This window comes from Equus caballus, chromosome 5, assembly GCF_041296265.1.
Source record: "Equus caballus isolate H_3958 breed thoroughbred chromosome 5, TB-T2T, whole genome shotgun sequence".
Taxonomy (NCBI): Eukaryota; Metazoa; Chordata; class Mammalia; order Perissodactyla; family Equidae; genus Equus; species Equus caballus.
The window spans coordinates 71151827-71169048 of record NC_091688.1 but is presented as its reverse complement, the minus strand read 5'-3'; the positions used below and the strand labels follow the sequence as shown (position 1 = coordinate 71169048).

Genomic DNA, 17222 nt, shown 5'->3' with positions numbered 1-17222 from the left:
TGGCTTCTTTCACTCAGCATAATTTTTTGAGATTCATCCATTTTGTACCAGGAGATTAATTTTTGTGAAAAAACTCTCTAGAAAAAGCATACCCTTCTCCTGAAAAAGTACTATCATTTTATAATTTGCTATATCAAGACTTATTGAGTTGGATCTCACTTGAGACGTCAAAATAAACCCTAAAAACAAAGCCAAACAATAAAAACCCCACAAATCCCAACTGGTTACTTGTTCATGGAAATAATTTGCTTTTTCGGATGACCTGGATTGGTGTCTAATCTGGTCTACAGCGCCTCATTGGATGTCCCAATTTAAATAATAGTGTTCAGCATCTTTGCTTGTCTCAATTTTTGCCAAAAGCGTAACCCTCTTTCCTTTCTAGGTCGTAACTGAAGCCAAAAAATGTCATTGATCCATCAAAATCATCCTGTGTTTATTTCAGGTAATTTTTAAAGGGGAATTCCTTTTTGTTTTTAATATTTCTAAATAATGACTTTCAATAGAAATCTGGAATCAAGATGATAGGAGGTACTCCTACTACCCTAGATTATGGTCTCTTATCCATTCCACACTAAAAGGAGCAAAATCCCCTGAAGAAATAGATAATTCCAGGTCGGAGACAGAAGTACAAGGTGAGTCCCAGAGCATCTTCTTGTGCCAAAAGCAAGAAAGCTTTTGAAAATTAATGGGGTCATGTTAAAAGCGCAGGAGCCACCTTGAAAGGGTCACTACTATTAATGATTTGAGCATCAAAAAGAATGATTATAATAGATTAAACACACTGAGTCAAATGAAATACACATAAAGAGAAAGTTGGAAAAATTAATCTCACCATTTGAAGCAGCTATTAAAGCAACCTTTTACTTGGAGAATTGGTAAAGGGAATGCGCCAAGTGTTTATTTTCTTTCCAGTAGGAACTGCATTCAAGAGAAACCAATAGCTGCAATTGAGGAGGAGAGAGCTCCACTTTACAGAATAATGCCGGGTAATAATGGTAAAGGAATGACAGAGTCCAAAAATTGTCATTCCACAACCACTAAAGCAATTGTTGATTTAGGCAAAGATTTTCAAATGATATTATAAACTGCTTATATGGTGCCAAAGTAACACCACAGAGATCACTTCCAGGTTGCAAAGGGGAAAACATAAGCGCACAATGGAGGGGCAAGGGCATCCCTCCCCTGATTCAGCGTTTAGACTTTGCATCACTACAGCCGGTCATCCAGGTGTTATACGTGTGTCCTGATGTGAAGCAGTATGAATTACATGACATTATCCATGACGTATTCTAGCCAAAAGAGCTAACTTGAATCCAGCCTTTTAAACTTACTTCCAGTTTACAGAAAATATAAGCACTAGAGGAGCAAGTTAAAATACCACCATGAAGATGCAACAGGACAAATCCAAAAGATGTGATATTCTGCAAAACAAATGGTGATGTCTCTTCAACAAGTCAGCGTCATGCAACAAAATGTGGGGGAGGGTGAGCTACGTTGAAAGAGACCAGGGGCAATGCACAGCCCTGTACTGGACCCTGGTTTGAACAAACCAGCTGAAACGTCAAGGACATTTTGGGGGCAACTGCGGAAATTTAAATAGGGTCTCTCAGATAAAATAAAAATGTATTGTGATGAAAAAATGTAAATCATTAACTAAAAAAAGGATTAGAAAGTACCAAGTACAATATATTATTTTGGTAAAAAATACCTAAATGCAAATATATGTGCCCAGAAAAATGTCTACAATGATAAACACTAATGTGTTAGGAGTGGTGGTTTCTGAGTAGTCACAATATGTTTTTATTATCTTAGTTTTGGTTTTCTGCATTTTATAACTTTCTGCAATGCACATATTTTGCTTCTATAACAATAGAACTTAAATAATAGGAAGGCCATCTTCCAGCTTTTGGAGGCAACATGTCATAGTGGAAAATATTCTGGACAAGGACTTAAGACATCCGAATTCTAAATTTGGCTCTGTCAATACCATTGAGCAAATCATCCAAACTTTTTAGGTTAGGTTTAGTTTCTTCATCTGTTAAACTGGAATATCTCACCAGTAAGGATAAATAACATAATAGCTATGAAACATTTTTTTTTTCTGCTTTATCTCCCCAAACCCCCCCGTACACGGTTGTACATCTAGTTGCATGTCCTTCTAGTTGTGGGATGTGGGATGCCGCCTCAACGTGGCCCGACAAGCAGTGCCATGTCCGCGCCCAGGATCCAAACCCTGGGCCGCCGCAGCGGAATGCGCAAACTTAACCACTCGGCCACAGAGCTGGCCCCAGAAACATTTTATAAATTGTAAAGTATGATTGTGATATGTTATTATATTAGTGTACAGACTGCAAAACTAGGAGTCAGCTAGCCACTGTAACTCATACTCCTTCTAGACTTCTTTTTTTTTTTATTTATTTTTTTTCCTTTTTCTCCCCAAAGCCCCCAGGTACACAGTTGTGTATTCTTAATTGTGGGTCCTTCTAGTTGTGGCATGTGAGACGCTGCTTCAGCGTGGTTTGATGAGCAGTGCCATGTCCGCACCCAGGATTCGAACCAACAAAACCCTGGGCCACCTGCAGCGGAGTGCGTGAACTTAACCACTTAGCCACGGGGCCGGCCCCACTCCTTCAAGACTTCTGAATTACACTACTGAAGTGCTCAGATGTCTATCTGATAGACTGGTGGCTTAGGGTTGCATTATAGAACTTATGTTCCCCCAGCCCCCGATATCGAAGCCGTTTCCTAGATGGCATAACGTGGTGCATCACAACAATGCCATAAGAAACTTCTGAGGTAGAGAGCCAGCTGTTTGCTACCACTGGGACAGCCTATTGTTTTAGTTTTCCTCTGTAACATCCTCATAATGAATTCCCTTTTGTCAGGCCATCTACTGCTTGTAAGTTCCACAGTTGCTGCTGCTTCTGAATGCTAGTCTCTTCCCTTTTCATTCTGATTTCTTCTTTTCTCTTCTACTTCTCTTGGGGAAGTCTGGCTTTCATAACCATCACTAACGAGCGTGCTTTTTGTTTTTGTATCAGTGGCAGAGAAATCCCATTATGTTAGATTTAATCTCTGCATACTCCAACTTTGGTTGTTAGTGACCAGTGTTGAAGGCCTGGTCTTTAATTTCCAAGAGAGCTTGTTGCTTCTTTGCACACTAAGGTTTCCAGAAGGCAGGCCTCAGCTAGGTGAAGTGTACATGTTTTTAACATGGTGACTGGTCAAAAGATAATCATGAATCACAGATGAACTTTTCTATTTTTGTGATTTCAGCTTCTAACCCCCTAATCAAATCCTGTAAGTTATCCAAAGTAAACATCATTTTTATTGGTACCCAATGACAAAAGGACAGAAGTAATCAATTTGGCAAGACAGATGAACACATTTACAGTACCTTTTAAAGCTTCCGTTTCTATGTCTACTAAAGGCTTCCCCACATAGGCAATATCGTCTAGATTATAATACAGTTTTTTAATGACTCCATCATAACGACTAGTGATAGTAACAGAAGCTTTATCACTTTGAACTTCACAGATGCTATCAAACTGAGACACTGTATCTCCTTCTTTTACATACCTAAAAGAAAAAGACATAAGACACTTTTGCATGAACAATCATAAGTACAGATCATCCTAACAATGTAAATGCCACACTGAATTAGATCAACATATATATATAGCCCAGCATTTAGTCCCAGATGGTGCAGGTAAGAATGTTCCAGAAGAAACTATAATGATTTTCAGAGTCTCTTTGATGTATTTCCAAGAAATACTAAAATTTTAAAAACCATTCATAGATCTATAACTCCAAAATTTAAACTTTTAAGGTTTTTGCCTCACCCATTTCTTGAATAAGTTCTAAAAGTGTACTTTAAAAGTGTTATTTCCTTTTACTGTCTTATATTAGAAAACTTTAAGGGATGCCTATTATTTCTAGAATTAAATTCAAAAATTGACATAAGAGAATACCATGAAAAGCTGTATGTCAAGAAAGTGGATAACCTAGAAGAAAAGGATGAATTCTTAGAATCATACAACCTCTCAAAAGTGAATCAAGAAGAAATAGAGAATCTGACTAGACCAATCACAAGTAAAGAGAATGAAACAGTAACCAAAAACCTCTCAGAACAAGTCCAGGGCCAGATCCAGTGGCCTAGTGGTTGAGTTTGGTACATTCCACTTTGGCAGCCTGGGTTTGGTTCCCGGGCACAAACCTACACCACTTGTCTGTCAGTGGCCATGCTGTGATGGTGGCTCACACACAAAATAGAGGAAGATTGGCAACAGATGTTAGCTCAGGGAGAATCTTCCTCAGAAAAAAAAAAAAATCCAGGACCAGACAGCTTTTCTGGTGAATTCTATCAAACATTCAAAGAAGATTTAACATCTATCTATCTCTGTCTCTTCCAAAAAATTCAAGAGGATGGGATGGTTCCTGACTCATTTTAAGAGGCCAACATTACCCTGATACCAAAGCCAAATGAGGACAATACACAAAAGGAAAATTACACTCCAATACTGCTGATGAACATAGATGCAGAAATCCTCAACAAAACACCACCAAATCAAATACAACAATGCATTAAAAGAATCATACACCAGGGACCAGCCTGGTGGCACAGTGCTTAGGTTTGAACACTCCACTTTGGCAGCCCAGGGTTCATGGGTTCAAATCCTGGGCACAGACCTATATACACACTCATCAAGCCATGTTGTGACAGCATCCCACATATAAAATAGAGGAAGACTGGCACAGATGTTAGCTGAGGGACAAGCTGCTTCGAACAAAAAGAAGAAGATTGGCAACAGACATTAGCTCAGGGCCAATCTTCCTCATCAATAAAAAAAGAGTCATACACCACAATCAAGTGGGATTTATACCAAAGATGCAGGAATGGTTCAACATCCACAAATCAATCAATGTGATACACCAAATTGACAAAGTGAAGAATAAAAATCACATGATCATCTCAATAGACACAGAGAAAGCATTTGACCAAATCCAACATCCATTTATGATAAAAACTCTCAATAAAATGGATACAGAAGGAAAGTACCTCAACATATTAAAGCCCATATACAACAAAGGCACAGCCAACATCATACTCAATGATGAAAAACTGAAAGCTATTTCTCTGAGAACAGGAACAAGACAAGGATGCCCACTCTCTCCACTCTTATTCAGCATAGTACTGGAAGTTTTAGCCAGAGCAATTAGGCAAGAAAAAGAAATAAAAGGGATCCAAAGTGGAAAGGAAGAAGTAAAACTGTCACTATTTGCAGATGACATGATTCTATATATAGAAAACCCTAATGAATCCACCAGAAAACTATTATAAATAATCAATGAGTACAGTAAAGTTGCAAGGTACAAATCAACATGCAAAAATCATCTCCATTTTGGGGCCGGCCTGATGGTGCAGTGGTTAAGTTCGCATGTTCCGCTTCAGCAGCCCAGGGTTTGCTGGTTCGGATACCCGGTGCAGACATGGCACTGCTTGGCAAGCCATGCTGTGGTAGGCATCCCACATATAAAGTAGAGGAAGATGGGCATGGATGTTAGCTCAGGGCCAGTCTTCCCCAGCAAAAAGAGGAGGATTGGCAACAGATGTTAGTTCAGGGCTAATCTTCCTCAAAAAATAAAAAAAATCAGCTGCATTTCTATCCACTAATAACGAACTAACAGAAAGAGAAATCAAGAATACAATCCCAGGGGCTGGCCCCATGGCCTAGTGGTTAAGTTCAGTGTGCTGTACTTTGGCAGCCCGGTTGGGTTCCTGGGCACAGACCTACACCACTCATTGGTGGCCATGCTGTGGCAGCAACCTACATATAAAACAGAGGAAGATTGGCATGGATGTTAGCTCAGTGAAAATCTTCCTCAGCAAAAAAAAAAAAAAAAAAAAAAAATCCTATTTACAATTGCAACAGAAACAATAAAATACCTAGGAATAAATTTAACCAAGGAGGTAAAAGACCTATATGCTGAAAACTATAAGACAGTATTGAAAGAAACTGAGGAAGACATAAGGGAATGAAAAGATATTCCAGGCTCATGGACAGGAAGACTAAATATAGTTAAAATGTCCATATTACCTAAAGCAATCTACAGATTCAATGCAATCCCAATCAGAATCTCAATGACATTCTTCATGGAAATAGAACAAAGAGTCCTAAAATTTACATGGAACAACAAAAGACCCCAAATAGCAAAAGCAATCTTGAGAAACTAGAACAAAGTTGGAGGTAAAATCAGGTACATACTCCCTGAATTTAAAAAATACTACAAAGCTATAGTAATCAAAAAAGCATGGTACTGGTAGAAAAACAGACACACTGATCAAGGGAACGGAACTGAAAGTCCGGAAATAAAACCACACATCTATGGACAGCTTATCTTTGACAAAGGAGCCAAGAACATACAATGGAGAAAGGAAAGTCTCTTCAACAAATGGTGTTGGGAAACCTGGACAGCCACATGCAAAAGAATGAAAGTAGACCATTATCATACACCATCCACAAAAATCAACACAAAATGGATTAAAGACTTGAATGTAAGACCTGAAACCACAAAAATCCTAGAAGAAAACATAGGTAGTATGTTCTTTGACATCAATCTTAGCAGTATCTTTTCGAATACCATGTTTCCTCAGGCAAGGGAAACAAAAGAAAACATAAACAAATGGGACCACATCAGACTAAAAAGCTTCTGCAAGGCAAAGGAAACCATCAACAAAATGAAAAGACAACCCATCAACTGGGAGAAAATATTTGCAAATCATATATCTGACAAGGGGTTAATTTCCAAAATATATAAAGAATCCATACAACTCAACAACAACAAAATGAACAACCAATCAAAAAACGGGCAGAGGATATGAACAGACATTTTTCCAAAAATGATAGACAGATGGCTAACAAGCCCACGAAAAGATGTTCAACATCACTAGTTATTAGGGAAATGCAAATCAAAACTACAATGAGATATCACCTTACATCTGTCAGAATGGCTATAATTAACAAGAGAAGAAATAACACATGGAGGAGAGGATGTGGAGGGAACCCTCATACACTGCTGGTGGGAATGCAAACTGGTAGAGCCACTATGGAAAATAGTATGGAGAGCTCTCAAACAACTAAAAATAGAAATACCATATAGTCCAGCTATTCTACTACTGGGTATGTATGCAAAGAACATGAAATCAATAGTTCAAAAAGATATATGCACCCCTATGTTCATCACAGCATTATTCACAATAGTCAAGATGTGGAAGCATCCCAAGTGCCTATCAATGGATGAATGGATAAAGAAGGTGTGTTATATATATATACACATACATACATATGTATATATACATTGTATATATACATATATATGTATATATACACACAATGGAATATTATTTAGCCAGAAAAAAGGAAAAAATTCTACCATTTGTGACAACATGGATGGACCTTGAGGGTATTATGCTGAGCAAAATAAGTCAGACAGAGAAAGACAAATACTGTATGATTTCACTCATATCTGGAAGATAAACAAACAAACACATAGGTAAGGAGAACAGATTGGTGGTTACCAGAGGGGAAGGAGGTGAGGGGAGGGCAAAAGGGGTAGAGGGGCACATGTGTGTGGTGACAGATAAAAACTAGACTATTGGTGGTGAACATGATGCAGTCCACATAGAAACTGAAATATAATGTACATCTGAAATTTATACAATGTTATAAGCCAACATGACCTCAATAAGATAATTTTTAAAAACTGATATCACCAAGACACATCCTTTGTAATTTCATGAATTTTGGTTTGAGTTCTCTCAGTCTTTCTTTCTACAATTACTTTAGCCTGTCCTTGTATATCAGTCCCTTTATGCCCTTAATTATTTTAGGTATCCTTGACAAGGCTCTTCTAGATATTCTTAGCAAATAGAACAGGAACAATGGGACCAAATCTAAAATACTACATATAATTTTGATTCTAATATCATTCTTGATGTATCTAGTACATTTCTGATTTATTTCTGATTTATTAATCAATTCTTCATTAAAATATTTGTCCAGTCATTCTTATTGTCTTCCTGTCTTAACCAGTTGTCAGTTCATAATAAAACATCACCCATATACAGAAGACACATATATAGAGGACTTTCACTTCCAGAATGGTGGAATAAGGACCTCTGGAATTCTGCTTCTCCATAAAATCAACAAGCACATTGGCAACGGTTGTTAAAAAATCAACTGTTTCAGAATAACAAAGCTGGCAACAGCCAAGAAGTATTTATTCAGGAAAAATGGCTGAATGTCATTAATAACAGTGAGTTTCATGGTATTTTAACTTGCTCTATCCTCACCTTCCTTTCCCAGCTCAGCATTAACCTTGAAAATTAGCAGCCTTTAAGCCACAAGAAGGGGCAGACCAAGTTTGTTGTTCCACAAAAGCTACATTCCCCATGTATGACTTGCCTGGCAGCTCCATGGAAAATCCCTTTCACAGGGCTTGTGTTCATTAGACCTGAATCAGAACTCGCTCAGGGTGTTTGCTGAAAACAATCCAAAGCAAATACTTAAAATCATAGCTGGCTGAGGTAGTAAGAAAAGTTGGGACAGAGGCCAGCTGGGTGGCATAGTGGTTAAGTTTGCGTGCTCTGCTTCAGTATCCCAGGGTTTGCCAGTTTGGATCCTGGGTGTGGACATACACACTGCTTATCAAGCCATGCTGTGGTAACATCCCACATAGAAGAACTAGAAGGACTTATGACTATAACAAACAGCTATGTGCTGGGGTTTTGGAGACAAAAGGAGGGGAAAAAAGGAGGAGGATTGGCAACAGATGTTAGCTCAGGGCGAATCTTCCCCACACATACATAAAAAAAACTTGGGGCAAACAAGAGGGTGGCCAAACATCTCAAAAGGAAGATCTGGGGAACGAGATGTCCATACTTCTCATTAGAGTTGCCACACTATTTTACATAAAATATCCAGTCTTCAGCAAAATATTATAACATACACAATGAAACAGGAAAGTATCGCCCATACACAGGAATAAAAGTAGTCAACAGAAATCATTCCTGAAGATGCCTGGATGTTGGACTTACTAGACAGAGACTTTTAATCAACAATTATAAGTTTAATTAAATTAATGAAATGTTCAAAGAGCTAAAGGAAATCATGTCTAAAGAATTAGAGGGAAGTAGTAGAAAATGATGTCTTACCAAACTGAGAATATCAATAAAGAGAATATTTGAAGAAATATTGCCAAAAACGTCCCAAATTTGACGAAAAACATTAACGTACATATGCAAGAATCTCAACAAACTCCAAGTAGGAGAAACTCAAAATAGCCACACCTAGACACATCATAATCAAACTGTTGAAAGACAAAGACAGAATCTTGAAATCAGCAAAGAAAAACCATTCATCAAGAACAGGAATCTCATAAGATTAACAGATGATTTCCAGTCAGAAACCCTGGAGGCCAGAAGGCAGCTGAATGACACATTCAATGTGCTGAAAGAAAAAGACTGTCAATCAAGAATTTTATATCTAGCAAAACTATCATTCAAAAATGAAGGAGAAATGAATACATTCTCAAATAAATTAAAACAGAGAATTCATTGCTCGCATATCTGCCCTGCAAGAAATATTAAAAGAAGTCCTTCAGGCTAAATGAAAGGACATTAGACAGTAACTCAAATCCACATGAAGAAATAAAGAACACCAGTAAAGGTAACTACATAGGCAAATATAAAAGATAGCATATATGTATTTTGTTTGTAACCCTTTTTTATTCTATCTAAAGTAATACTTAAAAAATTGTGTTGATGGGCTTATAATATTTAAAGATATAATACGTATGACAATAACAGCACAATAGAGGGGAGAGAGCATGGAGCTATACTGGAACAAAGTTTTTATGTACTATTGAAACTAAGTTGGTATTAATCCAAACTATATTGTTTTAGATTAAGATGTTAACTATAATCCTCAGGGCAACCACTAAGAAAATAACAAAAAATATATATAGTAAAAGAAATAAGGAAATTAAAATAGCACACTAGAGATATCTATTTAACACAAAAGAAGGCAGTAATGGGGGAATACATGAACAAAAAGCCACATAAAACATATAGAAAACAAATAGCAAAATGGGAGACATGAATCTTACCTTATCTGTAATTACATTAAACGTAAATGGTTTAAACGCTCCAATAAGAAAGCAGAGATTGGCAGAATGGATTAAAAAAAAGATTCAACTACATGCTGTCCACAAGAGACATATTTTACAGTCAAAGACACAAATAGGTTGGAAGTAAAAGGATGGAAAAAGATATATCTGTTTTGGAAAGTTTCAAAAAAGAATTGGAGTGGCTATACTAGTACCAGACAAAACAGAACACAAACTTTGCTTTAGAACTTTGTCAAAGACCTTTTAAAATTTGAGTATTTTTCTTATTTATCCATACATTTATTCCCACCAATTCTAAGAATACAAATAGTTTTACTGCCCCTTATACAAACACATTACCTTCTGTTAAATTATGCTCCCTTACATATTCAAATTTCTATTCTCAGGTTCTATTCTGTAGGATGGAATTTTGCTTTCTAGCATTTTACAAAGTGTAATACAGTATGTGTTTTTCCTTGAGTTGAGATTTATAGATATTAAATTGGAGAAAAAACACACCGAATTCAAGCAAGCTCTTAATATTTGTTTAAAAACTTCTGAAAAACTTTAATCAAATGATTTGTTTCTCATTTAAAAAACTATTAGATTTTAATGAGGAATGAAATGATCTCCTTTTCCAAGAACAGTAAAACCTTTTATCAAGCATACGGGTCCACAGAATTAGTAAGAGATAGAAATTAAGAAATGTTAAAAAACATCTAAAATCTAAAGAGTAATCTTGGTCTTGGAAAGCAGGTATCAGTAACTTTAACGTACATAGTACTTTGCAGATTTTAAAGGCATTTTGTATACATTACATTATTTAAGTCTTTCAATAACTCTTGTGAGATGTCAAAGTACCGTCACCCTCATTTTACATATTAATAGGCAAACGCTCAGTAGAGACCAAGTGAGTCACAGGTAAAACAGCTTATAGTTTCAGAGTCAGGCTCCTCTGAACTGAAGTCCATTGCTCTTTCCTCCATCCCTCAATGCCACTAGAGACATAACTGTAGGGTACATCTATGTTATTACAGTTCTCTTCTAACTTACAAAGTAAGAACAATGTGAACTACAGGGAAAGAATGTTCAGGTGGCAGAATCAGATTCCTAAAAGGGTCTTTAAAAAAAAATCTTTAATAGTATAAAATTATGGTGACAAAGAATCTATCGATCCATCTTAACTGCTACTTGTAGAAACTTTTAAAAATTAGTTCAGTACCCAGAGGTGTTTCTTTTTTTCCAGAAAATGAAAGAAAGAAAAGGGGTAGAAAGATGACTAAGGCAGTAGAGGGCTTTTAATTTTTATTCCAAGCTTTTTTGGATAATTTTTTAACCTTTTTGAAAATTATTTTTTGATTCATGCCTTTTGGTATAATATTTTAATCTTTTCTAAAAATACAGGCAAACTGTCAGGTAATGGTGAGTCAAATGTACTTGCATTCTTAATAAAGTCATTTTCAGCAAAGTAAAGAGAACTTAGACTACAAGATGATTTTAAAATAGTTTGGAAAGAAGTTTTAAGTTCATACATTAAATGCTTTTCAAACCACATGGTCATATTATTTTAACATCTTTTAGAGGTTAATTGCTCTTTTTGAGCTGAAATAAAGGGTGGGCAGTGAAGGGAGTTTTTAAAAGAGGAAAAAATAGGGGCTGGCCTGGTGGTGCAATCGTTAAGTTCACACATTCCAGGGCAGCAGCCGGGGGTTTGGCGCTTCGGATCCTGGGTGCAGACATGGCACCGTTCATCAAGCCATGCTGTGGCAGGCGTCCCACATATAAAGTAGAGGAAGATGGGCACGGATGTTAGCTCAGGGCTGATCTTCCTCAAATAATAATAATAATAATAATAATCCTTAATAAATTACATTGAATAAAATGCAATGATGTATGTTGAACTGTGTCACCAGCATATCAGTAACACAAACTAGTTTTACCTTTTTGCTTTAAAAAAAGCATTTTATGTTATAGAAAGAAGTTTCTCTATTTAAATAGAGTCCTACTTATTTACACTCAAATTATTTTTCCATTTACTAAAATAATTTTCAGAATAACTTACCATTCTTTAACAGTTACTTCTCTAATCCCTTCTCCAATGTCGGAGAGTTTGAACTGAACGATCTGTCCATGTAGAGCTTTAAGAACAAATGAGAAATGATCTCATTAAATATGCAATGTATTGCTAATAGATGCTTTTACATCTAAAATTAGAAAATATTCTCAAGCAGAGACAGTAATTATTCCATTTTACAGATAAAGCCTTTTCTAGTTTTTAATAGCATAGCCATCATTCATAACCATCAAAAATTTAAATAAATTATTCAATGACACAGACCTACTGACACTGCCACAGAACTTTTCCAATTTCCAGAATACTGTTCTTTTACAAGGGGACAGAAGGCCCTCTGCCAAATGAGATTTTGATGAATAGAAAATAGAACAAGATATTGTGCAAAGGGAGACCCTACTGGATCTCGTTTTATGTTAAGAAATTGTAACAACCATTAATGGCCTGCTTTTTGATCTCTTTTGACTTCATATAACTATTGTCATTCTTAGTGGCTAAAGATCGGGAAGATCCATATCTAGAAGACTTGATGGGAAATTTTTATTTGCCCAAACTGTGTTCTGCCAACTTAGCATTAAATGTTAGTCTTCTCTTTCCTCTTTCCATTTTATACCCCTTTTCAAATTTCTACCCCCTTTTTATAACACTTAGATGCCAATGATACTTTATGGTGATGAGCCCCAAGAGAGAAAGTATTTCTGGTCAACAGAAAGTATGTATGGATCCTCTCATTTTTCCAGGTTAACAAATGGCTCTGAACTGATTCGAGTGCTCCTCTATTTTTAGACTGCTATTCATCAAAATTGCTCATAAAATATACAACATATTTTTGATTCAACAAGTAATTCTAGTTTTAAGATTTTTTCCCCCTGAGGAATTAGAGAGGTACACAAAGATTCGTGCTCAAGAATAGTTATTATGAAGAAGTGCAAACCAACCTAAGAAACCAAAAAATGACAAGTAAATACATTATGACACCTCTATACAAACAACATTCTGCAAGGAATAGCAGGTGTATTGGAATATCATGGAAATATGATAGTGTATAGCATAGTTAGGGAATGACAAAGTGTTCTAAAAGGCTGAAGATAGGATATGTGGCAAGAAACCAGCCCAGATTTCAAAAGGCTTTGTGTGCCATGCTGAGGTAAAGTGTTTGGAATTTACCCAAAAGGAAATCAAGAGCCAATGGTAAATAAATATGTCATAAATTCTTTGCAGCTGCTTCCATAAGAGATAGAGTCTGTTTCACCAGTACTACTTAAATCTATCTTGGCCCATGACTTGCTTTGACCAGTAGAATAAGCAGAAGTGAAGTTGTGCAACTTTTGAAGCCTAGAGCTCAAAGGACCTCACAGCTTATACCTTCTCCCTGTTGGAATACTGCCTTGAGATCCCCATGTAAGAAAGCTGTCCTAGTTTGGTGGAGGATGAGAGAGGCCATGTGGAGGACAAATGAGATGTCCCAGCCCAAAATATGCACCAATTGTTAGACATGTGAGTGAGAACATCTTGGACCTTCCAGCCCAGGTGATCCTCTAGCCAAATACAGTTACACTAGTGAACCCAGGTGAAACCAGCAGAGCAATGACTCAGCCAACCGCCAGAATCCTGAGAAATAAGAAATCATTGTTGCTTTAAGCCACTAAGTTGTGGGGAGGTTGTTATTTAGCAACAATTAACTGACAGGGAGTCCCATCTGCCCTTTCAGATCTGTAACTTGAGATCCATAATTTTAGGAAAAAATCTCTCTGGCAGGAGTGTACTGGATGGGATTGGGGAAGGGGTGGCAGAGAAAGCCGTGAGGAGTCTCCTGCAGGTTCAGAAACTAAAGTATGGAACTTAATATATTTATATATTTTCAAAGCTGTTTGAAAATGAGAAGACAGACTTAAGAAATAAATAAGATGTCAAATTAATAGATCTTGGTAATCAATTTGATGTGAGACAGGAATCAGGATGGCTCCAGGTTTCTAGCTTAACTATTTACTGAGTTAGGGAATCTGGGAAAAGGATGTGTCCCCAGCACCTAGCGCAGTGCCTTGGCACATAGGAGGGGAGTGACAAATATTTATTCTCACAACAATACAACGAGTTAGATACCATGATTACCCTCATTTTCTAGAGGATGACACAGAGAGAAATTAAGCAACCTGCTTAAAGTTACACAGCTAGTTTGGCATACCAACAACCCAAAAGTTCATGATAAGTGTTTAGATACTGGAGCAGGTTGAGTTTCTGCTTGAATGGCCTCTATTTTCTCTGAGAAGAGAAAATATCAACTTCGGAAAATAGAAATCTTAAAAAAAAATGGAAAGATAAGGTTTACATATCTTAGGGTGTTGTGGAAGATGACATATAAAAGGTATGGAAGGATCAATTGATGTCAGGGGTTGGATCTGCCAGGAATTCCCCTATTTTTCATTGCTAGCACCGACAAAGCTGCCCGGTATCTGTCAAAAGCTTAATGATGTAATAAAAGTCTTTGGCTCTTTTCCAGGGTTCTAAAGAGACCATCAGAAAAAAAAGTTTTAGTGCCCTTGTCAAACCTAACACTTAAAGCCTCAAGTTCTTTAGAGGGTAGAAAAAGTTGGGGAAAGGTAATTAAATGATAAAGCCAGGAAACTTTCTACTTATGATCACCTCAGGCTAGTTTCATTCCACCATCTTAATATGACAGATTAGGCACCTCATCCATCAACAATACAATGAGTACAAGGAAATAGTTTACTAAGTCAACAATTCACCTTGATTGAGAAAGTCGCATCAATGTTGACTACTGCACTTAAATGAGTCAGATTATAAAGAACAGATGGCCCAAGACAATTCATTCCCCAAATTATGAAGACACAAGTAGTAAGGGAAAGTATGTGAAAAGAGAGTGGGAGTGGGGGAACAAAAAAAAAAAAGAAGAAAATGAGAAATGGATAGATGGGAGAGCAAGGAGGGCTGGGTTAGAAATAAAAGGTCAACTTTTTTTTACCTTGGTAAGTCTTCAATTACTTTTAAAAAAGTATTGAATAAGATATAAAACATTATTTTATATAGGCTTTAAGATCATACTTACCAGCACTTGTTTTCAGCAACTGATGTGGATGACTATACTTGAATGAAGGATAACCAAAGAAACACACATATTTTGGCTTCAAAACATGAACATTATTACATGTCTGAAAGTAGCGAGCACAAATCTAGAGATGAGAAACACAAAAGTAAAAGCTTTTATAAAAGATCTTAATGGCTTATCTCTGTAAGTATATTTTGAATTTCAAGTCTACTCTAAAAGTAGAAGAATCATTGTCACAATATGAAATTATCTAGGCTGAAGTCAGAATACTTGGCTTCAGTGCCAATCACGTTTATGAAGGTTGGATATTTCTTAGGTATTTCTGGTCAAGAAATCAAATGAACTCAAACCTTAGAATACGGAGAAAATTTTGTTGTTCTTTTGTTTAGTAAAATTATATCCTTAGAGTAGATCTGTTCATATGCTTATGATCCTTGCCTAAAATTCCTTATGGAAGTAAAGAAATTTTAACAATGTATTTTGTATAAACACATAGGTTTGTAGGTGCACTTGACTCATTAAAGAGTTCTTGAAATAAAACTACTAAATAATTCAGAAGTAACTGTTAGCATCTAAAGACACTGAAAAACACATGCAGTATTGTACCCAAAGGTTTACTTATCGTAATTAATAGATGACTCTTCAGATTTAACTATTTTATGTAACAGTATAATAAAAGATAACATGTTATAGAAATAAGTAGACCTGAATGTATTGATAGATCAAGATATCACTTGATCTATCAAAACCTAAGTGTCTGAAAGGTAGAATATCTTATTTTGAAAGTTAACATTTCAATGTTATTAATACCTAATTAACTACATCACACTTTTAAACATAAAACACAGAAATTTCTAAACTTCTTAGTGTGTCTGAGAATTCCAGTATGTACTCGAAGTTTTTTCATTAATGTAGGAGTTACTTTTACTTAAAACAATTACTATATCATCATGTACTTTATACTTCAGTGGTGATTGGCTCTTAAAATTTAAAAGTTATGTTATAATACATATTATGCTATGCATTATAGTCCTGTTATAATATATATTTATAAATAGGAATTTTGTTCCTCTTTCTTATAGCAAATAATATGAAAACAAATATTTGGTCTACTGACAGGAACAATACATTTAAATTCTTATGTGATTTTTCAGTCTAATTTCCAAGCTGTTACTGATTTCTGAAGGCAAGGACAAGCTGAAGATCCCTTTCCTAAAACACGAACAATCTTAAATCATACATCTCAGCTTGACTTTAAGAGATCATCCTAAAGCAACTAATCTTTATAATATCTATATTTTATTCTTATTAACATTAATATTCTGGCTAGTAACATAAAGCCTAACTAAAATATCTAAAACTGATAACTTACAACTTAGCAGATAGGGAAAGAATTCTCTTTCTCAAACACTCCCATTTTGTTTGTCCTTCCTTTCTCTTTCAATTCCCACCACCCTGGCTCCTAGTCAACAACAGAATCAAAGGAGTAAATCAGACATTATAAAATTTAGGGACAGTAAATGAAAGTTCTGAATTATATACAGTCACTTTTATATAAATACAATAGTCTATATTTTTAAAACCGTTGAAATAAAATAAAACTACTAGAAGGTCCTACCTTCAACAACACAACTTTTATTGAGAAACTATTAATGGGTCAAGGGAGGCACACACTATTGAACTTAACATGTATTAACAGCCTACCATGTGCTGGATACTTTAAAGGTCTTTATACGCATATCATCTTTATGTCCCACAATCACCTTCTGGAATAGGTACATTAGTCTCTTTAACACATGAGAAACTAATGATCAGAAAGGTGAAGTAATTTGTCCAAGGTCACACAGCAAAGAAATGGCAAACCTCAGCTTTGAAGCCAAGTGAATTTGACTCCAAAGCCCAGCTCCATCACCATCA

The 17222-nt window shown here is 36.0% G+C and overlaps 1 protein-coding gene across 4 annotated transcripts in view; it reads right to left on the bottom strand.

Annotated features, from left to right (window-relative positions):
- DBT (dihydrolipoamide branched chain transacylase E2) overlaps nt 1-17222 on the bottom strand; it is a 42566-nt gene that overhangs the window by 21677 nt on the left and 3667 nt on the right. The window contains exons 2-5 of one of the 4 annotated variants that reach the window (XM_070268667.1): nt 16678-16767; nt 15306-15429; nt 12230-12305; nt 3398-3579 (exon numbers count right to left, since the gene is read on the bottom strand). Coding sequence is in view for 1 of the 4 variants with exons in the window: in XM_001488612.7 (XP_001488662.2) it covers nt 3398-3579; nt 12230-12305; nt 15306-15429 (382 nt within the window). In the remaining 3 variants the exon portion in view is untranslated. The remainder of the gene's footprint in view (nt 1-3397; nt 3580-12229; nt 12306-15305; nt 15430-16677; nt 16768-17222) is intronic. The other 3 variants (XM_001488612.7, XM_070268669.1, XM_070268668.1) reach the window with 3 other exon arrangements.